This window comes from Oryzias latipes, chromosome 23 (assembly GCF_002234675.1).
Source record: "Oryzias latipes chromosome 23, ASM223467v1".
In the NCBI taxonomy this organism is placed as follows: Eukaryota; Metazoa; Chordata; class Actinopteri; order Beloniformes; family Adrianichthyidae; genus Oryzias; species Oryzias latipes.
In genome coordinates this window covers 13,952,125-13,975,043 of record NC_019881.2, presented here as the reverse complement: position 1 = coordinate 13,975,043, position 22,919 = coordinate 13,952,125, and the positions used below count along the sequence as shown (strand labels likewise).

Genomic DNA, 22,919 nt, shown 5'->3' with positions numbered 1-22,919 from the left:
CTGGGTAATTTTGTATAAAAAAGTTGAACAATTTCCACCATGAATAATACATGCTGAATATACCAGCTTTAAGGCAAAAGTTACTTTAGTAAAAAAATCCCATTTTAGCACACGCATTAAGGTCATGTATTACGCAAGGGTTATTTTACATGTTAGAACTTTTTTCTTTTCAAACTACAAATGTGTCACTTGGTTAATGGTATGTTCCTTTTACTTCCTGCTAGTCAGTGGTTGGCCAGAACATTTTTGTGGAGGCGTCTGATTGGATAGTGGAGCTCATGCGAGCGACACCATTGGCTAAGCTCCTCCCTCTGTCGTGTGTCGAGTCGGTCCAGCATAGAAACGGTCAGTAACCGTTCGGAGTGGAGTCAGGGACGGTGCGGTGAACAAAACTCCCAGACAACTGTATCACACTGCCCAGAATACTCACTCACCATCACCCACCGAGACCAGGTGAATAACCAAACTCACACTTTTTTGCCAGTGAAATTGTATTTTTGATTTATTATTTCGTTGCCGAGTTATATTTTACTTCACTAGAGTAATGTTACCATCTGAATGTAACCTGCCAGCTACTAGCAGCTTTGCTATCCAGCTAATTCTAGCTGTCAAAACAACGACGAGTGGAATAATATGCTAGCCAACGTGGTAAAAAAGTGAAGCGTTCTTTTTGTCCCTCTACAGTGTGTTATTATGCGGTTAAATGTGACATTTTGTTCGTTCAAAGACAAACGTAACGGTTACGAAAGATGTCAAAATTAACCAATAATTTGTTAGAGAGTTTTCTGGATTCTTTCGAAGACGGTAGTTCTCGTTAGCGAACTACTAGCCAGCTCGCTAGCTCGGTGTAAACAAACCAAATCAGAGCATGTTAGTAGCTTCCTAAATCCTTTTTGGTTTCGTCTAACTGACTGTTTTTATGTCTGCACAGTGAAAAAAAAAATTGTAGAGGAACGTCTCGTGTTAAACTATTCGACTTATCGTTGTCAACAAACCGATAGTGTTGCTGGAGTTTTAGGTTTCTTTGTCCTGCTTGCTTGTTTGCCAGTGTTGTGTTGACTTTGGGAGACCATCTTTGAGTTGGACTACTTTTTCCTCCTCCTTAATAAGTTACGATTCATTGTTACTTTAAATGAATTCGTTTGAGCATGTTTTATGTAACGGTAAAGGAGAAATTAGGGCAAACAACTTTTAGCTATGCCAAGAATTTGAAGTAATTCCCAGTCTCCCTCTGTACTTTATCGCTGATTTTAACTTTATTTGAACTGTCTAGTTGAAATTTGAGATTTCTTTTATACCCGATGTTCCAACATTTCATTTTAGTCTTGTACTGTCCCATGGTAGTGCTCCCTTGAGTCTCTGGGTTGCTACAAAGCCTCTCATGAATATTTTATGACGCAGGTAGTTGACGGTTGCTATGTTTTGAGCTGAAACCTTAAGATAGAATACACATTCCCAGGAATCTCTCAACATGAAATGAAACTTGAATGAGAATGTCACCTTAAACATTCAGTTTTGTTTTATTTCTTTTTTTTAATTTCACAATTATATTATAGCCATGGCCTTCAGTGTGCGACTTTGTTGTCTGAGTATCTTTGAGAAAGTTTAGCCAGTGAAAAAAAATGACTTATTGGTTTCATTTTTAACTCTGACACCTGGATATGTCAATTTACCCACTTTAGGATATACACGTGTGTTTTAATATGCAATACAAGAAAGTTAAAGGGGAAATGTACTGAACTTACAAAAGCGTTGCACTAAATGTGTCCTTAGCGATCTTATTCATCACCAAAGAAAGTAACTGCCCTTGCGTTTCTTATATATTTCTAAGGTTAGATTTCTAAGGCCGTACTTGTTGTTCAAAAATTTTGGGAAAAAACGACTGTTATTTGTTAAAAATGAGTTGTTTTGTAATGCTATTACATAAACAGGCATGTAGGGGCACAACACTGGCATACTTTCAGACAAATAAGCTTATGGTTTTATTACCTTGTCCATCGCTAATCATCTTATAATCTTAACACCACTTGGGTATATAACTGTGAAAGACAGTAATTCAAGTTCTGTGTGCATGATACTTTTGCAAGAAAAGCTACTTATTTGGTTTGGTTTTTGGCAATCTGATGCCATGTTCACTCCAGGCATGTGACGCACGTTCTTGAACGCACGTTTAGCCCATGGTCTTCACATTGGACCGTCGCTACGCGATACTAGTGCATGTATGCCACCTACACTTGAAGAGGCTTGGTGCAAAATGTTGCAACATTTCAAGGCTAGCACGAGCCGCAATTATTCATTTCTCCTCCATGATCAATTTCCAAACGGTTGGCCCTTTCGTGATTTGGAAAGGACGCAATCCATACGTCAGCACCAAAGCAGAGTCCCTGATTGGTCAAAGTTCAACCTGGTTTTTTAAATGTAGAGCCAGAAAACTGTCTTAAATAATTTGCGTAGCTATGTGTGAACACAAGAGTTTTGAATACGGAAGCCCGAAAATGCTTTTATGCACGTTCACATAGAATCTTCATTGAAAGTGGTCGCTTCAACGCATGTTGCTAAGAGTGATGAGATCGGAGGTTCACAGTTGGTCTTTGAGAATTACGCAAGTTATTTGAATTTTGTGTTTCTATGTTTAGGTTTCTCCCATAATTATAATTTAATACAACAATAACTTAAATTAAAACGGAACTCCCACTTTTGAAAGTAGCTATAAGAAGCAAATACACAATTTAGTAGTTTCTAAGATAATCTTTATAGTAAGTTTAACCTAATTTCTGTTGTTTATCTTATTTGATAAATGATTATCTCCTAAAACCACACTTTTTATTTTATTTCAGATTTTCTTTTAATATACTGGTTGAAGCTCTAAAGCAGCCTTATTTGAATGCACTGAGCGTGTTAACAGAGTTGAGACACCGCTGATAGCGGCATGAAACCATACAGGCACTCTGAGCTTTTACTTTAATAATTGTTGTCTGGTAAAGTGGACATCTTTTTTCTTGAACCCCTAGGTCATTGATTTCCAAAACTGTTGTCTATTTTAGGCTGTTTGCACTTTGCAATTTATAAGTCATAGCTGTTATATTGCAGTTTGGTAAAAGTTTGGCCTCTTTCCACTAAACACCTATGGAAAAGTTACCATAAAGTAAGATGATGAAATATGTTTTTCCTAGGAGAGTTCTCTGGTTTTGGATGTTTTCCACGTATTTTTCAACATTGGTTTTATCCGGTGTTCTTTGGAGACCTCTTAAAGTGAAGGAAAGCCCATCTGGGATCCCTAAATCAAAGGTTAAGATCAACTTGAGGATTTTTCTTTTTAAAATTCATGTCACTTCATCTTTAGAGAGCAGGAGCAGATGCCATTTATAAATCAGGTTTCTTTTTTTCCTTTTTCCATGTTTTGGTAAGTTGCTCTGGAAAGCCCTGAAGATACATTTTATAGTCTCTTAAAATATTTGGGATGGATAGTATTAATATCATTCTTGTATATGTAATTTTTTTGATTATCCAACTGCTACGTCTGTCAACTGCCTGTTTCTCTTGGTAGCCTAGTTGTATTTAAATTGTAAAGGACAGAAGTAGTGTGTGTGTGCTTCATATTACACTGGTGTGCTTTGTTTAGCTCTGCATCATAAGACTTCTGGCTGCCCGATCAGTAACTCTCTGTTGTATTGGTGCACCGGAGGACACTTCTTTTTTTTTTTTTTTTTTTCCTCCTTTGCTTTTTGAAAATTTTTACTCTGTAGTTTTTATGAGCTCGTCTGAGGTGATAAAACAAGCCAAACTAGGTGGAAAGTAGTCTCAAACATATAATTGAAGGCCATGGGTGGGGCTGCAAATAAGTTCATGCAGGCACCAGCAATTATTGTTGCTAACTATACTCAGTTATAGCTATGTAGAGACCAAGGACAAGGCATGCACTTTCATTTATACATGAATCGATGGAGGTGTATGTATAGGTACATTTCAGTACAGTCCTAACACAGCCTCATGGTCAGTGAGCTCTAAAAGCCGCGGTCTATAACAGCAGGTTTAAACTGTTGTAAAGCTGCCCCACATTTGAAAGAAGGCCTGTTCACCAACCTACTAGAACACAGCACAGTATAAAGCCCAGTCATGTGAAATACACTGCCAACTGAGGAGTGTGTAAAAACAAATGTTGGGTCCCTGCCCAGCAAAAATATTTAAAGTGACAGAGGAAAGGAAAAAGGAGTCAGGAATATCCAGGAGCTGACAGATGAACTCAAGTTTTTAGTTTAGGCTGTTGCACCTAAATGATTCATCATGTTGCAGGGACAGAACAACTGGAGCACACAACAAGTTATTGATGTCTGGACAAATTTATGCAAGCAATAAGGTCAGGGACAAAAGAAAATTAAAGTTTCATGAAGCAAATCTTGAACAGGGAAAGATTGAAAGGCTCTGATCCTAAACTACCCGTGTTAAAGTTGATGTTTCAAGCCATAAATCTGCATTATTCACAAGTACTCGGATGCAGAAACTGTAAAAAGGTGGTGGACAGTAACCAGGTTCAGTGCAATGTTCAAAGAAAGCAATTCAAAGCTGTGTCCTCACAGTTATTATGCTTTGTTTTAAGTTTGTAGCATTTTTTCACGCAAAAAAAACGTCCTCACTGCCTAAGACATCATTGCTTTTTTTTTTTTTCAGTGGTTTCATCAATTGTGGCTTGATGAAAACAGAACTATGTTGATTCTAGAAAATGCTAAAACTTTAAAATCTTTTTTTTCTTTTCATTTAAGCACAAGTAAAGATAAATTCTTTTTAAAAATACAGTTGATCCATCTTCTTCTGGTATGAGCGCCACTGTGTCAACTTCTAGCAGTAAAAATAATCCTAGAAGGAAGAACCCACCATGTGCCCCCCCCCTTTCATATTCAAATGAAACTGCTGCATTTTGGTGTCGACCAAAACCCACCGGTGCTAGTGGTCTCTGTCTGCTCCTCTAATGTGCTTCCTGGTTTGGATGAAAGGAGACATTTCAATTGGTGGACCATAAGAAAGCAAAAACTAGTGCTAGAGTTCAAGAAAAAGTGTGACATAATGAAGAAGTCAGATTAATAAATATTTACGTATAGTGCAACTGTAAGAAAAGACTGAAACGAAGATATTGATGCTGTTAAAGGCTTTTGACTTCAAAAGTGTTTCTTGATTTTTGTTCTCACATCATGTGAAAATTGAAAACTTTGATTCAACATGTCCAAATTGATCCTTTGGAATATAGGGCAGTCTGTTTTTTGCTAAAACACTCCGTTTAGTGACTATTATAAAGTTGGAGCAAGAGAAAATAACAGGTGACAGCCTGAATGCCAGTTCTGAGAATTTGATTCATCCACTGAAGGAGAAAACTTAACAGCCAAGGCTTACAAATGATTCTATAACCGGTTTTGACAGTAACCTTATTTGTAAGAAATAAAGAGGTTGGTTTTTTTTGTTATAAAATAGTTGTACTATTTCTTGAGTTAAAGTTGTAGAAATATTTTTGGCTGACCAACAATGCAATCAGAGTTGCAGTTATTAGTATTAAGCAATCCTTGTGACTTGCTTTGTTTTATCTACTGTCCCTTTAATATAACATGCATAAGTCTATGTTAAAGTAAACTTTAAGATTTCTTGATTTCTTCAAGATTTTCTTTTTAAACATCTATGAAGAGTCTTGAACTGAATTATTTTTACAGTAAAATGGGGCTTTTAGCGTCAGTGTCAATGTGTGTTAACAGAACCGTCTGTTTGGTGCTCTTGTTTACATTAGGTATGGTAAATATTCAAAAGAATGAGGGCTCCTATGTCTACCCCTACAGGATGAACCCGTTTGTCTGCATTCATGACACTTTTAAGCAAGTTTACAGCACTTGTACTACTTCATGACCTCTGTCCTACATTTGATTCCTTTTGAGAGCAGAGAAACCACAGTTCACCCTCCAATAGTGTGACCTACTTTTTAGTTTGTTTTGACACAACACCAACGCATTGTTGCAGTTCTCAGACTTAACAGCGTTTTGTTTATCACTTTAAAGAAGTAATGCTTTCACCCATTTTTTTTTCCATGACTGTCGACTTTAGTCAAGTTCCTCTTTTTAAACATGACCTCTGTAGCGTTATCTAAAGACCTACTCTGATGAAAATTGTGTTTCTGGTGTTTTTATTGTGGCATTTTCTGATGATGGAGGACATATTTAAAGACAATAAAGGGCCTATACCGTGCAAAATCAACTTTTGAAGTTTTCACGTTTAGTATAATGTTCATTCCTCACAAAAATTCTGAGTATTCCTCTAAAAACCTGAGCTTTGAGCACCAGCCCATCCCAACCCACAAAAACGAACAGGTTTTCACATTGTGATAGAAAATTCTCCTAGAAAATGATACTGGATTTTTCATTTAGGCTAAAAATGACAATCATAATTAAAAGACACTTTTACAATAGATCAAAAGATGAGGGGTCTTTATAACCTCACACTTATAGTGTTTTCTAAGTGAAGTGTTTTTATCATTTACACTTGTTTTTTTTTATATGCAGCTATTGAGGTAGTTTTTAATATTTTAATAGAAAATATACAGTGAATAAAACCAGTAATTTTCCATGTTGAGATGTAGCTTTCAGTTTTTATCAACCACCAGTCTCTAGTGTTACCTGTTGTTATTTCACTTCTGTTTTACACAGCTGCCAACAAGTCCTGTTTTTTAAAGAGATTTCTCATAAAAACAAGAATGCTTTTGCTTCAGTTCAGGTCTTATTTATAAATTTTTAACCGCTCAAATTTATTTCCAGCTATATAAAAAGGAAAGTAATTTCTAAATTAAGGTCATTTTGGAGCCTGCATATGCATATTTGCAGATATTTTGAGGCCAACCTTTCAGTCCTTTGCAAAGTGGTTTTTCTGACTCTATAGCTTTTTGGTATCCAATCAGCATTCTTTCTAGGATGACCTTCAAATTCATCTGTCTTATTATTTTTGAGCTGTATATCAATCGAAATCAATACCAAGATACACTTATCACCTTTTCCTATAACTCTTTCACGCAATTAACGTAATCTTACAGGTTCTTTGTAAATGGTCAAATTTACGGCAGTTCAAAGAAAGTGTGTTATTTCCTGTCTGCTGGTGACACCTCCGGTATTAAAGGGGAATTAAAAAGACATAGGCTATGTCCAAATTCCTTCACTACTCACTACATTGAGCACTATCTATTGCGTTCACCATTCTGTAGTGCTGTCCGAATCTACAATTCCAAAATCGAGTGCCCTAGAAACTTCCCAGAAGTCTCACAATGCATCGTGTTTAGATAATTTTTGTAAAATGTTTTTATTTATGTCTATTTTTTTAATAAACCATCAACATTTTTATCTTTAGAACTCAGTGGATTAATAAATAGTCGTCGCAAAACACGCATATTGATGAGATTTTCACTTCATGAAATCGATGACGTCATATTTGCATGAACAAAAAGTAGTGAGCATGGTGTCCGAATTACTTTTAAAATCCAGGGCACTACATAGTCCTGCACTATACAGTTTTTTAGTTTTTGGGGAGTAGGGTAAGAATTCAGACACAGCCATAGTTTATTAAAAAGAATTGGTATGGTTGTGATTTGGAGGGTTTAGTGACTTAACAGTTAGAGGTTACTTTTTGAATAAGTGTCATCTGTTGAGAAGTTGATGAATGGTGTTCACAGTCCTAATGCAGGGAGGGGCACCTGTTATCTCTTCAATTGATAATAAAAGTCTCAAAACAGCAGCAGCTGGTACATCCAAAGCTTATGCTTTAATATAGATAAAAATGGGAACTCTATGTTACAAAAGCTTTATCAACAAGCCGTCACCTGCAGTTCCATAAAATCTGCTCTTGATGCTTGTTTTTTAAACAGTTGCTGCTCCTGCAAACATTCTGTACTGTATATGTAAAAGCTAAATGCCATTTTTTATATACACTACTTCCAAAAACACTTCCTTTAATCTGGTCACTCCGATTAATTAGGATTAAAAGAAGCACTGATATTTAAAGTTTAATTTAAAAATTGCTATCAGCCTCTCAGTGCTGCCTACAGGTCTTAACATAAGGGTCAGTGGCATTCATGGTTTTAGTAAAATACTGGTGGCAGAGCTGCAGGTGACATCCAGCCTTAGTGATAACGTTAAAAGGATGAAATGTTCATTTTCAAAATTAGATTTGCTAAATATACTTTAAAGTGCAGCTTCGGAGCTTTTTATGGGAATTAATGTCCGAAGTGGTCAGGGTTCCCCATGTGAGATTTTTAATTTAACCTCAGTTATTTAGAAGTGCATGAATGTATATCTTTTAAAAACACATTTTTGTCTTTCATTTCAAGTCAAAATATTTACTTGGGGTCAGGCAGACGTTAGTATTCAAAAGAACAGATTACAGGGAGGGCATAGACCCAACACTTAGTGGATTTTGTGTAGCTTGAATGTGTGATCATAGTTTGCCCGCAAGAAACCGCCCGATGAGTCATTTTTCTTCCTGTTGTTGATGAACATCACGTGTCAGATCTGTACTTGGAGCAGGGTCTTCTTTAGGGTTGGTCTCAATCCAGTGACGCAGTTGTGTTTTTTTAGTTGTGTCAAAGATTGTTTCAAAAATTGTTATTTTCAAATTTCTTGATCCAGCTGAACAAACAAAAAAATAATATTTGAAATTTCACATTGCCTTTTTATTTTTACTTTACTGACATGTTTTTAATCAAATAATTCTAATTTTTTAATACCAGCTTTGCCTGTGTAGTTTCTTTTCTTTGCTTTCGTGAAAGAATGAGAACCATTTGTTCTCACAAATCCAACATAGAGAAATAGTACAAATGGATACATTGAAAAAAGAATTGTTTGTTCTTTTTCCACGTTAATGGTAATACCATGAAGAATACATTCTTTCTGCTTTTTACATTGGAATGTCGACTCTTTTTAGTTGTGATGAAAGATTACTATCTTGGGTAATTTCTTTTACGTATTTTTCTAAGTATGTGGTTTGAAGCTAGCACATAAGAACATTGCAGAAAATGACCATGTCTGAAAGTGAAGAGAAATGTGAGTAATAGGCAGTAATTTAGTCAGACAACCTCCTTTGTAATTTTTAAACTAACGTATTATTCATTTAAATAGATTTCTCTACATGCACCTCTAACCAGAAATCTCAATTTACACAGAATCATTTTTGTTCTCAGCTTTGATTAACTTTCTTGTACTTTTTTTCTTTAGTACTTTGTATTTTTGTTGATATTTTCTTTGTGTTGTTCTTTTTGTAGATCCAATCTTTAGGTAATAAATAGATACATGCAATATGTATGTTTACCCTCTCCTTATTGTGAATGCCTTTAAGGTATGACATGAAGGCTGTTGTTTGAAACCGTCCACTGCTCGCCTCATGAGCTTGTTTACATCGACTTGGCCCTCCTGGAGCTCAGCGTGTGTTTTCCTGGGGGCGAACAGCACAAGGAGTGTAACTGTACACTGACCTGACTATGCCACTGTATTTCATAGGACATGCGGTGCAGTGGCTTTAGAAACATATGTTGAAAACACACTTGTAGCTAAGGTTTTTCAACATAACAGCTTTCAGACTGTTGCCATGATTCATTAATTTAATGCTTACCACCCCAAAAATGAAATTTGTCTAACTCGCCCTTTAGCTTTGTTCAGTATGAACCTAAATGTCTTTTGTTGTGCATATTCAACGGTGTAAAACACAGCTTTCAAGTTGACTTTGTGTTAGAAAAACAACTCCTCAACAGGGAAAACATCAACTTACTGTGAGAATCTCTTCTTCTCTTTGCCACCTTGTTGCTAGGCAACCCACTGTGACAGCAAGTTGGCAAATCCTAATTAGCTATGACTGTCATTAGATGGAAAATGTATTGCTTAATTCTTTTTTGCAACTTTAGATGCGACACATAAGCTCTAAGCGAAAAAAATCTTAATTCTGTTACTAATTTTAAATGTTGTGTCTCTGCACAACTGCTGATGCATATAGAGAAATGTTCACAGTTTAAGACATTTAGAAATAGATGTTTGGTCTGGAAGGTTAAACACTTCAGACAGTCGATGTGTCATAATGCTGGAATTTCAATTATCTTCTGCATTTTGGGATTTATACTTTATTCCGGAACTTTCCTCTGTTGATATTACTGCCTTCTCTAAGGTTTACTTCTGATTTTGTCTATATTTAAAGATCTATAATTAAAATGTACAGTGTTTATTTCCTTTTTTGTTTTTGTAGTCCCTCTCCTGCCTAAAATCCTGAGTCAGCTGTTCATCCAACCAACAACAACCTTGAATCCAGGTTTGTCCTTCAGTATAGGAAAAAAATATCCTTGCCTCTTTTAATACTTTTGCAATGTGTATTTAGCTTTCCCTAATTATATCTGTTTGTTTACCTTACTCAGGTTTGGTTGCAGTGGCTCCGCCCCCAAGTTGCCCATTAAAAGCTGACTGGCTTTTGGTTTTTGGTGTGAGGCAGTCCGGCAATACAAGCTGGACGGAGGAGAGACAAGTGGGGCCGATGGCCCAACGTTTGTGCTGCGGCACAGAACGTCGAATGTTATCGAGGCCTCCACAAACTGCACATCTAGTCATCCCATGAGTCCACGGGACAAGGAAGAGACGCCCACCTCAGGTTCTTCAACAAGTCATCTTAGCGCTGCAGAGAGCCCGGCTCACAATGGGGTGAGTGTCTGACACAGTTGTGCCTGTTTAGTAGGTCACAGGATAAAAGAGTCCAGCTCGAACGCATATCATCGTGTTAATTATGTAAACGGTGTCAATATCAGAACAGAAACTGATACCGGCTCGTCTGGTGGATTGATCACTATAGCTGCATACTCTAATTTATTAAACAAAATTTCAATTTAATCAACATGCGGTGTAAATATCTTATAGGATCCCACTAAAACAATGGGATAAACATTTTAAAGCATTTTACTAAAATTGCACTACTTCTTCTTGTAAGTTGCTTTCCTTCGTTGATAAAGGAAGGGCCACAGTAAATAAAACTCAGTTAGTGCTGCGACTTACAGAAGTGATGCAGCTATTGAGTCTATTAGGATTCACAATGAAAAGGCCTGCTTTGTCTATAAATACAGACTCTCCTGAAAGTAGCAAATGCACTTCCACTGCTCTTTGTTGTGCTCTTAGTAAAGTGGCCATTTGAACCGATCAAATAAATATGCCAGACACTCTTCCTCTGAGGTGTGTGGGTTATTTCATTTATTTATTTATTTTAGATTTTGTGGGTGTATACAGTTGAAGGTGTTGTTCTGCAGCTGTGTGTGAAAGTCAGTCAGGAAAGAGCCGCAAACCTGCAAAAGAGCTGAAACCCTGAAAGTGTTTCTATGACTGCATGCGTTTGTGTTTTGCATTTGGCTTTCTTTACCTGCTGTAACACAACACTGCCACCTGAGAAGAAGTTAAAGGCCTCCTAGTCTTATCAGGAACTCCAGGCTACCTGAGCACCCCACATGCAGGAGCCTAACAGCCTTTGAGTTAGTGTATGCCTTAAAATGTTGTTTGTGAGTCTTTTTTATAGGATTGGTTTTGGCACTTCTGCACATATTCTGTTTAGTTCTTTAGTGTTCATATATGCTTAAAGACCAACTCTGAACATCTTTTGTTCTATTTTCAAAGCATTCCCTGTGGTTTTAACAACGATTATGCCAATTTTAGTCAAAATTGAAATCCTTGTTTTCCAGGACATAGTTTCTGCAGAGCAGCAGTAGTTTATTACAAATTCACCTCTGAGTTGTGGGCGGGACTGTTTGTGCAAAGCAACCCTGCCCTCCCCCCTCCCCTCCCTGTTGCTGAGAGCTCTCTGTTTCCACACTATCCTGCTAGCTTACAGACCCAACCTAGCATTACTGGTGCAAGAAAAATGGCAAGCAAAAATGGAGCTATCCAGCCGTACAGTTTGGAAAACAAATATGTCCATGGATCTATTTGTCTACAAGTTGGTGCAGGGATTTGGGTGGCTATAGAGTATGCAAAGTTTACCAGAACCTAAATAAATGACGATGAAGGGTAGTATATCAGTAGAGATTTATTTTTTAGAAAGTAAAGGAAGTTCTGTCATTTTTAAAAGTGAGAAAAGACGATATCTGATTTTTCTGTGGAACATGTACACGTTAATCTGGTCTTTACATAAAACTATTGTTATTTATTTTTAGTAGTTTGGTTGGAGTCAGCTACTGACTTAATTCGATTTTGGTTCACACATTCTCAACTCTGTTTGATTTAACATATTTCGTTGAACTATCGGTTCATTTGTCAAGTTTTTCTGAAAAAGTCATAAAGATTTGTTTTAAAACCAATAAAAGTTTTGTCCTGCCTGGTGAAAATACAAAAAGCTTTATTTGGCAAGAAGTAGATTTGTAGCACAGAATCATTACATTTTTGGCCACAAAATAAAAAAAATCTTGTGCAGTATTTTTCTTTATTCTTAATACTTTAACGTTATCTATAGTGTTCAGATTCACATTCAGTATTGTTGTGCTGCCACATATGGCGTTACTTTTGTGGTTACAAAAAAGGTTACAAAAAAAATCTTTATCCCAAATATATTCAGTTTATATTTTTTATCTGGGTCCACAGCCAAATATTAGAAAGACTGTTATAGATTTTAAATGGAAGCAACTTTTCTCAGCCTGTTGATTTAACATTATGGTTAAAGTGGGTCACTACTTAATAACTCTTTAGCGTGCTGATAGGTAACAGCACTATGTCTATTAAAAATAGTAAAAAGGACAGATTTATCTACATTCTTTTACTCAAACAAAAAAGACTTTCAAGTTACTTTAAAAAGGTTTGATTTAGGCCCTTCATGTGTAAACGGTAAATAAAGATTGGTGCCAGTCTGCTGCCACGCTAATGCTGATTTTTCATGCTTCCGTCATGGTCATGGGCAAAAACAGAGAAGAGTGTGTGATGATCAGAGCATTGTGTATGTGTGTGAAAACCCTATCTGTGAGAGCTGCTGTGTCTTTTCTAAACTGCGATTGTTCCCCGTGGAGAATCGAACACGTGTGAGTCACATGTTGTTCCTCGCTGTGCCATGCAGCGGTCACGGTGAACAAGTGTGAGCGCTGTGCTCTTGGGCCACTTTGACCTTTCGTGCTTCCTGCCATTGGTCAACAGTTTCATCTGTGCCCCCATTGGCTAAGATCACATTCCTCTGTCAGTCTCTCATCTTTAACTTCTACTTTAATTTTTTTTTCGACGTCTCTTTTCTATCTCAGACATTCCTCCAGCTTTTGGGACTCATGAATTGAAGAGATGTAGCCAGCAGATATTTCATAGCAAACACTGAACACATCTTCTATGTGTGGTCCATCGTTATTGAGGAAAAAGTTTAAAATATAAACCAGAATGAAGAGGATTAAAGACCCACTCCTATAAAAATTTTGTTTTTTAACATGTTCTTGTGCCATTTTTCTGATAATGTATTCAGAACATTCAAAATTGTCCTTGAAAACGATGAATTGTTTGATACTTGCAAAAAAAAGGCATAATCGCAATTAAAAGACCGCTGGGAACACTTTAATAGATCAAAAGATGATTGGAGTGGGACCTTAGAGTTAAGAAGGAATGAAGATAGCTTTAACAACAACAACAAAACATCTTCTATAGAGTAGATTTGTGTTTTTGGAGTATTACTCTCGTACACAAGTGTGAATTTCTTTTCTGGACTTAAAATCTTTTGGAGTTTTAGCAGACTTCTGTGAATATAGACCACAGTTACGAAGCCTCGTGAGGCGGTTTGGCTAATTTTCACAACCAGGCCTCAGCTAAAAGAAACGGGGAAAAACAAAGCATAACCAGGGAAAGACTTGCTTTAGGAAAGGAAGAGAATGATGCCGCTGACATCTTTTGGATAAACTTCAAGTATGAGATCAAAACTGACTTGGCATTAATAAAGTAAAATGCCCAAAAACAGAGTTGTCTAACTGCAGTGTTTTAAGGTGTTTATGTCTGCAGTTTACTAATAAGTCCCCCGATGTCATGGGCACATGTGCACACACTGATGCTTTCAGATAAATAAAGCCCAGCATGCTTTGCTGCAGGAATGGGTTCTATTTAGAACATTAAACCTTCTTGTTAAATGTGAGACTCAGACAAAAGAAACTTAAGTTGGTTTTGCTGTAATCACCTTTTAAATTGACTGATGATCAAATCTGTCTGTCTGGAAGTTCCCATGACCCAGTTTTCTTTACCGCTGTGTCTCCACAGATTATCAGTGAAAACAGAAGTAACAACTGCATGGAAATTTCCAAATGCACCCATAATCCTAATTACTCATCATATTCAAAAGCGAAAGATTGCAGATGTTTTTTCTGTTTGACAGAAATTAAGGAAATGCACACTTGTGTCCAAGAGTTTTATTCGCTTTGTGGAAAAAACATTATAAAACCTCTGTTCTGTCTGTTAGTTGTGCAGAAGAAACATCAACTTGGTGTTTTATTACAACCATATGTTTGAGAGGAATCCCTCTGATGTTTCTTATTATATTTGTTCTGGGAAAATGTGAAAGTGCTCTGCTGCAGCATGAAAACAGTAGAGAGGATTTATTGTCGTCACACGTTCGCCAGCGATAAGCAGCTAACTTGACTGCCCTTCAGCTGACTGTAGTTGCATATGACAAAGTGTTAAATAATGAGCTCTTAACCAGCTCTTGGATGGTATCATTTTGGCAGAACACACGCGCACTCCTCCATACAGAGCGAAATTTGACTCCATAGCATTTACTCTAATGACTTGTTGGAGACTGGCTGGCTGAATGTGAGCCACGTGTGGAGTTACATTTTTTTAAACTTCATTTTGACTAAAGACTTATTGAGGTTTCTAAGAAACGTTGCCCATGTTGAAATCTGAATGTTATTTTTGTAGTAATGTGATCTGGTTTTAATGGGCTAAAGATGGCAGGACAGACCTAAAGCCTCTGTATCACCTGCTGCTGGAAGTCACAGCGCCGGTGCTTTTTAGAATCTAGATGGAGTTTAGTCCAGGTGAACAGGAGTTTCACAACACAAACTCTAAAGGTTGTTGGGCATTTCCAGTACTGGTTGCTTTCAAATGTCTTCCTCTTTGTTTATCGTATCAGGAAATCACACTTGAATAAACTAAAAAGACTTTTTACAGCTGAGACTTATCTGTTCTATCCAATAAACCCACTGCTCATCTTCTGATCTATTGTCAAAGCGTCCTTTTAATTATGATTATGCCGTTTTTAGCCATAATGAAAAACCTGATGTTTTCTAGGACATAGTTTCTGCAGAGCGGCAGGAGTTCAATAGAAATTCTCCTCTGAGTTGTGGGCGCAGAGCAACCCCCCCCCCCCCCCCCGCCCTCTTTGTTGATGAGAGCTCAGAACAGGGAGCGCAGTGTATTTTCTACTTCCATTTTTTTTCAGACTTCATTTTTGCGTCTCCTCCTGATTAATAATTTGAATAAAGAATTAGTCAGAAAACTGTAATCCTTAGCTTAATTTTCTGAATAAATGTCCTCCATCAGAAAAATGCCACAAGAACATGTAAAAAACTTTATTTACGTAGAAGAAGGTCTTTAACAGTTTTTTTGTTTAATAATATGCTACTGATTGGAACATTCTGCCAATTATTTTATTGTGCAGCAGCTATAACTTCTTTAAATTAGAGCCTTTGTCTATTTTATGTGCAGATTGTTCTACATTCTTTCTTTATAGTCAAAGAAAAAACTTTCCTGGTTACATAATGAATAAAAACGTTGTGATCTCCTGATCGTTTTTTAAAGTTATTGTCATCTATCTGTTTAACAATCTCTACAAAATAAAACTAATTGTAGGTTGTTTTTTTTGTGTGTGTGTGAAATTCCCTTAACATCGTCACCGTTGCCATGTTTCCATGCACACTTCCTGTGTACTTTTCCCGCCAGCAATCATCTGTTCAGATCTGTTGTTCCACACGGGTTGTGTGAAGTGGCAGCTTTTGTGGGTTTTTTTTTTGTCCAGCATGGGTCTGACCACGTCCCCATGACCCAGTCTTATCTGTGCAGGCTAAATGCATGGCAGTCACGCCGGTTGCACTTTGCTCACACATGGTACTGCAGAGCAACACCGTATTCACACACTCAACGTCGCTGGCGGTCACCTTTGTCTTTGGCTGTTTAGGAGGAGCAGGCTTTGCAGGTTATTTAAAAACGTCCTCGTGTGGGCTGAATCACTGCAGATCCAGGCTGAAGGGCAAAAACGCAGCAAGAAAACCTAAGAACGTGAGGGGAAAAGCACACCCTCTTTTCACTCTAAGGTTTTTCGTTCTAAATCACCACAAAATCCTCATCAGAATGTGAAATGAAACAGAAACATGACCTAAATGAAATAGGAAAAACAGAGTGTGAAGAATTTGTCAGTAATTGTGTCACACAGGTTGCATCATTCTTGTCAGATGCAGTTATTTAAAGTCATCCTTGTCCTAAATTATAAAGAAGAGATTATATTTTTAATTTAAAAAATGTTAATCTTTTAGATTTACTGTAGAAGCATCAGAAGTTAAGTCTACTCACTTTGCGTTTTTGTGCATTTGCTGATGAGTCCCTAAAAACTGGATAGTCATGCATCATTTATAAAACAGATCAGGACATGTCGCACATTGTCGCACTTTTTTTTAAAAGTATCTTCTGCTTCATTTTCCTCTGTGGGGAAGCTGCATTTTTTTTATCAGCTTTCATCTATTTAGAATAAAGTGATCTGTGTGAACAGGAAGTTGTTTTGTTTTAAAAATATCCTTTATTTGCATGTGTGCCCTGCAGGCTTTTTTCCTATTTTTACTCTCTACACATTAAAATAACTTCAGCAGTCTGACTGAGTTGGTGTTTATTTAAATGGATCTTTTTCGTTTACCAGTGATGAGGAACGTTTCTCAATGTGCAGCTTCTGGATTCAAAACTTCCCGGTTCATCTGATGTTACTGACTCGCATCAATGTCCTAAATTGTTGAAAAAAAGTCAGCTTTGTTTCTCAAAAACTGTTCATATGTTGTGTATTTCACTTTTATTTTTTGTGTTTATTTAAAAAAGTGTCTGCAGTTTCTGTGATTTCATTTATAGACTATTTCTACATCAAAATCACCAGAAATATGGAATAAAAAGATTTAAAAAAAATAATTTCTAATGAAGAAAAGAATACGTAAGCCTGGATAACTTTAGTCTTGTGCACATAATCAATACTGGATGATATCAAGTCAAACAATATTAACAAGAAATAAAGAATCTTTTTAATAATCACTCTTTTCAAATCTTTTCTTTCAGGCTGTTCCACAAGAGGAGAAAAGGATGAACGAAGAGAGTGACGGAGAAACAGAAGGAGAGGAGCAGGAGGAGGAGGAGGAGAGAGGCAGCGATGAAGGTTTCATGGGAATGACTCCTCTTCTGCAGGCTCACCATGCAATGGAGAAGATGGAGGAGTTTGTACACAAGGTATAAGACCAACACAACGCTACAGTTTGGATTAATTTATCGACAGCTTCTTCTAAGAGGTGATCCCTTTCAGTCAGTAAAGCCCAGTGGTGAAATAAATCAGTAAAACCCTCAAAATAAGTATGATGGAGGTTTTTTTCTTCTCCCCAAGCTGTACTTTGTTCTGTTTTAACTCAACCTCATCTGTCTTTTGAGAAGACTTTCCTGTCAGAACATGAGCCAAACTATAAAATGTTCAGAGTTCAAGTTACAGAAATGATCAAGCTAGTGCATTATTGTAATTAACCACAGCATGGTTCCTTCTGTGAAGGTGGCCAGTCTTCATTTATTTATGTCTTTTGACTTCAATAGTGTTTATTTGACACTGACAGCATTGTCCCAGCCCGTTCTCCTTGTCTGCTCATGCAGACACAACCTGTATTGAGGTCATTCAAATGTTTCAATCATTGCTTCGTCCTCTAGGTTCCTATTCCAAACCTCATTAAGGTCTTTTGTTTTTTTCTTTGTGTAATGAAATAGATGTGGGAAGGCCGGTGGCGCGTCATTCCTCACGATGTGCTCCCAGACTGGCTTAAGGACAACGACTTCCTGCTTCACGGCCACAGGCCGCCAATGCCTTCATTCCGCGCTTGTTTCAAGAGCATCTTTAGAATCCATACGGAGACGGGAAACATCTGGACACACCTGTTAGGTATGTCTGTCACTCTGACTGTGATCATTTAATTTAAACCTCATACGAAAGTCACAACTGGTAAAACCAGCCAGTATTATCCTTTAGTTCATCTTTTTATTTAACCAAGCTCGTTAGATAATCATAATCCACCAAAGTAGCCGAGTGGGTGCTTTGTATACAAACTATATTGAAATCTGGTTTGTATCTTTATTGTTGATATAAAAAATTCAAAGAAACGTCTTTTTATTCTTGGATCTGCGACCTGAAATTGGATGTTTTTTTGTTTTTGGTAATATTCCTATTTTAGCAACTTTAAATAATCCTTAATTGCTCTGTTTTTCATCTGATGGATTGGAATCATTCCTTCCTGTCTCTGCTTCCATCTAGTGGTGGCTCCTGGCAATACCGTAATAATAATAATAATAATAAAGTATTCCCTGCTATGCAGCTGTTCGCAAAAATCCTGGTTCATCTATTGTGGTCTCACTTTTTTGCTGATTTTTTTTCTGTGCAGTTTTGCATGCCTTCTTTTTTTTTTTTTTTTTTTTAAACCGTGCATCTGTGTTCTCATTGGTTGAAGAACTTTTCAACCAGTCTCCTCTGTGTCGTGTGTGCTGTACAGATACGTGAGGCCTCCACATAAATCTTTGATCACGATAAATTTTTGTTTTTTTATATAAAAACATTATTAAAAAATTGACTTATTTTTCTATGAGGGTTTGAACTTTAAGAGTTTAAACAAGAGAGAAAAGTGTAAAAGTGTATAAAATGTGTAGTGAGCAGTTTTACAGCCTTAACATTTATAATCCTACTTTGAGCATTTCCTCTATCGCTGGTTGTTTTTAAAATGTAACCACTGCGATAAACGAAGGACCACAATTTAAACAGTTTATGGAAACTACCGTCCTTTTTTAACTTTTTTTTTTTAAATTGTACACTTTTTTTACAAAAAGATATGCTTTACTTTTGGGTGTGGAGATTCTCATGATACCAAGATGTTTTAAGATCAATTTCAAAGTGGTTTTCACTAAGTGCGCTTTAGTTCAAGAAGAAAAGCAAAACCTCAAGGTTTAAGATTTCACAAAATGTGTGCAGCCCAGCACGGCATTTTTCAACCATTTCCAGGCAGTGTCTGTGTTTGTGTGTAGATACACTTTGCCACCCGCCATCATTCACACTCTGCCTTTTTTCCCTCCTTTAGGTTGTTTGTTTTTCCTCTGTCTGGGCCTCATGTACATGTTCCGGCCCAACATGTCGTTTGTGGCTCCAGTCCAGGAGAAGGTGGTGATCGGGGTGTTCTTCCTCGGAGCCATCCTCTGCCTTTCCTTCTCTTGGCTCTTCCACACAGTGTACTGCCACTCTGAGGGCGTGTCCAAAGTCTTCTCCAAGTAAGACGGCGCCTCCAAGGCTTTGTCATTAGAATAAGCTCACGATAAAATGTAAGGTTTCATTTTTTATCTTTGATTGTGCTTTTTTTGCACCTTTCAGGTTGGACTACAGTGGGATTGCCTTTCTAATCATGGGATCTTTTGTCCCTTGGTTGTACTACTCGTTCTACTGCACCCCTCAGTCTTGCTTCATCTACCTGATGATAGTTTGTGTACTAGGAATGGCAGCCATCTTTGTCTCCCAGTGCGACTTCTTTTCTACTCCCCAGTACCGAGGAGTCAGAGCAGGTAAACAGCTGGCATCGGGTTCTTGCTTTGTAAACACAAAAATTGATATGAGCTAAGAATGAGAGGTTAACAGAAAAGAGGCATTGTTACATCAAGCTGCACAGAAATAGAAATAGATTTAAGGACTTTTGTAACAGACAAACTTATTCATGTACCCACTAAATACGATAATCTTGAAAAGAGCTTAATACAAACTCCACAAATGCACTGAAAGATCTGCTCTCGGTGTTCCCAGGTGTGTTTGTGGGTCTGGGACTGAGCGGTGTGGTTCCCACTCTGCACTTTGTCATCAGTGAAGGTCTGATCAAAGCAACAACTATCGGTCAGATAGGCTGGCTGTTTCTCATGGCCACGCTTTACATCACCGGCGCCTGTCTGTACGCAGCCCGGATCCCTGAGAGGTTCTTCCCCGGAAAATGTGACATCTGGGTGAGTGTTTGGCATCGTCTCCACGTTTTCCTCTCCTCACGCAACATCTCTGTCTATCCCCGAAAACCTCATCTTCATTGTTTGTATTGCAGTTTCACTCCCATCAGTTGTTCCACATCTTGGTGGTCGCTGGAGCTTTTGTTCACTTTCACGGCGTTTCCAACCTCCAGGAGTTTCGCTACACCGCCGGAGGAGGCTGTGCTGACGATGGCGCTCTTTAACACACATCCACTGACCCCCTTGTTTACTGGAACAACTTCTACAGGGAAGCACTGGGTCACATAATACAAACCGAATCACAGCGGCAGAAATGCGCGCGTGAACCTTTTTCTACCAAAGACCACTGGGTTGTTCTGCAGTGCGAAACTATAAGGATTCCCTCTATTAAAAGTGGCTGATAGTAGGTGTGATCACTTTCTTTCTCCTCTTTTTTCAGTCTGTCACCTCTTCTTGCTGAGTTGCTTTGGTTTTACACCTGAAGCGCTGTGTTTTTGAAAGCAAAGCTTGGGATTCTTTCCTTCTGTTTGCTTGGAAGTGAGATTTTCTCTGGGATTCAAGAAGAAGCATAACTATGGCTTAAAAAGAATTTTGGGGGATTTTTTTTTTTTTTTGCTGAATGCTGTTTTCCAAAACATTTCCAGATGGAAAAGGGTTGAAGAAAAAATGTTCGATTGCCATGGAGAAAGAGGTTAATAGTCACTTTTAAAACAAAATGAAAAGCTTTTTCATGTAAATAAGATCAGATTTCTAAACTTTGGGTTATAGATTTGTAATAAATGTTAAAGAAAATTTATAAAAATATGTTAAAATATTAACAAATATCTTGGATGATGATTAAAGAGGAGAACAGGGATTATATTTTATTCTGCAGTTGGCGGGAGGTGCTTCTAACAAGCTTTTGTTGCTTGCATGCGAAAGACCAGAGGGGAGAGGAATCCAATCAAAGATGACTTTTAAAACCTGCTATTCCTTTGTTTTTAGTGTTGGGGGGGTAAGAGTCACTTCCCCGCCATAAAACTAAACATAGACGATGAAACAACTGACCTAGAATTTTTTCATTTATGTTAATTCCTGTGTCTGAGTACTGATCTGAATAGACAGATCTGTACTTAACCAAAGTCTTGAGAATTTCAGGAATCCTCATATGTAGCGGTAAATCCAATTTTTATTCCACAAGTATAGGTTTATTTTTTAAATGATTAAAGGAAACACATTAAGCTTAATTCAAAATATTTTTATAGAGAAGTCCCCAGCTATTATATATTACAGTTGATACATTTTAATCTTTGTCCTAAAATGACATTTTCACAAATTCACCTCCAAACAGAACAATGATGTTTCCTCTGTTTTCTTTTTGATTGAGTTGTATTTTTAAAATTTCCCTGCGATAACAAATGTGTTGCAAGCTTTAATTTTCTTTTTCTTGAATTTTTATTGTAAAACAGGTTCATTTTTATCAGGTGAAAAAAGTTTTTTTCTCTTAAAAATAAACATTAAAGTGTCTTTTAGGATTTCTAATTCTACACAAAGTTCTCTTCTTCAAGGGCTCACTCGTGGTCTCAATTTTCGAGGCTTCTCTTGGTGATTAAGTCATGATGAACTTTTTTAAGATTGAATTTTCTGGCGATACCAAAATCTTACCCTCGAATAGGGAAAATATATTCTGAGCTTTTCAGGAACTGTACTTCTATGACGGTTTCAAATTTAAGTTAAGTCAAATTCAGCAAGGTGATTTATCCGCATCTATTCTTTGTGTCAATGTTTCTCAGAGGAAGAAGAAGTCCCTTGTTTTTTTCTTGCTTTTTTGTTTTATTGAGGTTGTTATAATTTATTCCTCTGGTGGAGCAAACATTGCCTGGTAAAGCACACGTTCCATTCTGGTTGGAGTGTTTGATTGCAATAGACCTTTATATCTGCTGTATTGTTCTAATAAAAAAACAATGTTTTTTTGAAATGTTTTCCTTGTGTTACTTGAAGAAGTTGCATAGATGATGGTTATCACACAAAACTGGATGACAAACCTGTTTTTATGGGTTTTCATTTTGATTTTGAAGCACCATAATAATGCAAATGGTCAAATTCATACAAAATCATACAAATTTCCAGCTAAATCTCAACAGAATTTCTAAAATGTGTTTAGTAGAAATGTGTTTTCTTATAAGGTTTCTGTTTCCAAAAAGCTAAGGAGCAACCTTTCTCTCATCCTTTGTTATTTAAAAAGATATGATGATTTGCAACACAAGTTCAGTTAGAAATACGTTGTATCTTTATCATAATCAGAAAAATCTATTACTAAGCCAATTACGTTTTATTTTACATTTTAAGTATCCAAAGTTAGTGGGATGTAACTTTCATCTATTAGTTATTGATGCTTTGTTGCATTAATGGAAAGTTACTTAAAATACAAGTAGCAACTAAATACAAGTATTTTAACTCCCATTGATGTTGGTCTTGTTTCTGTGCATATCTTTGTTAGACTACATATTGCTGTTAGATACTGACCAAAACAATTGTAGAGCTCAAATCAGAAGTTCAAAGTTCAGCTCATTTACATAACTCACGCCTTATAAGGTGGATTCATTGTTAGTTATTGGAGCAATTCCAGATGGTGTCCCACAGAGCTCTGCATGCACCAATAGTTCATAACACTATACATGATTTCTTTTTGTTGCCCAA

The 22,919-nt window shown here is 37.0% G+C and overlaps 1 protein-coding gene across 1 annotated transcript; it reads left to right on the top strand.

The window, feature by feature from the left end:
* The first annotated feature begins 321 nt into the window (after positions 1-321).
* On the top strand, positions 322-22,197 carry adipor2 (adiponectin receptor 2). Its single transcript, XM_004083023.4, has 9 exons — positions 322-453; positions 10,249-10,311; positions 10,415-10,694; positions 17,298-17,465; positions 17,985-18,156; positions 19,340-19,526; positions 19,627-19,814; positions 20,050-20,243; positions 20,336-22,197. The coding sequence occupies exons 3-9, from the start codon at positions 10,608-10,610 to the stop codon at positions 20,462-20,464; spliced, it is 1,125 nt and encodes a 374-aa protein (XP_004083071.1). The 5' UTR covers positions 322-453; positions 10,249-10,311; positions 10,415-10,607; the 3' UTR covers positions 20,465-22,197.
* Positions 22,198-22,919: the final 722 nt, after the last annotated feature.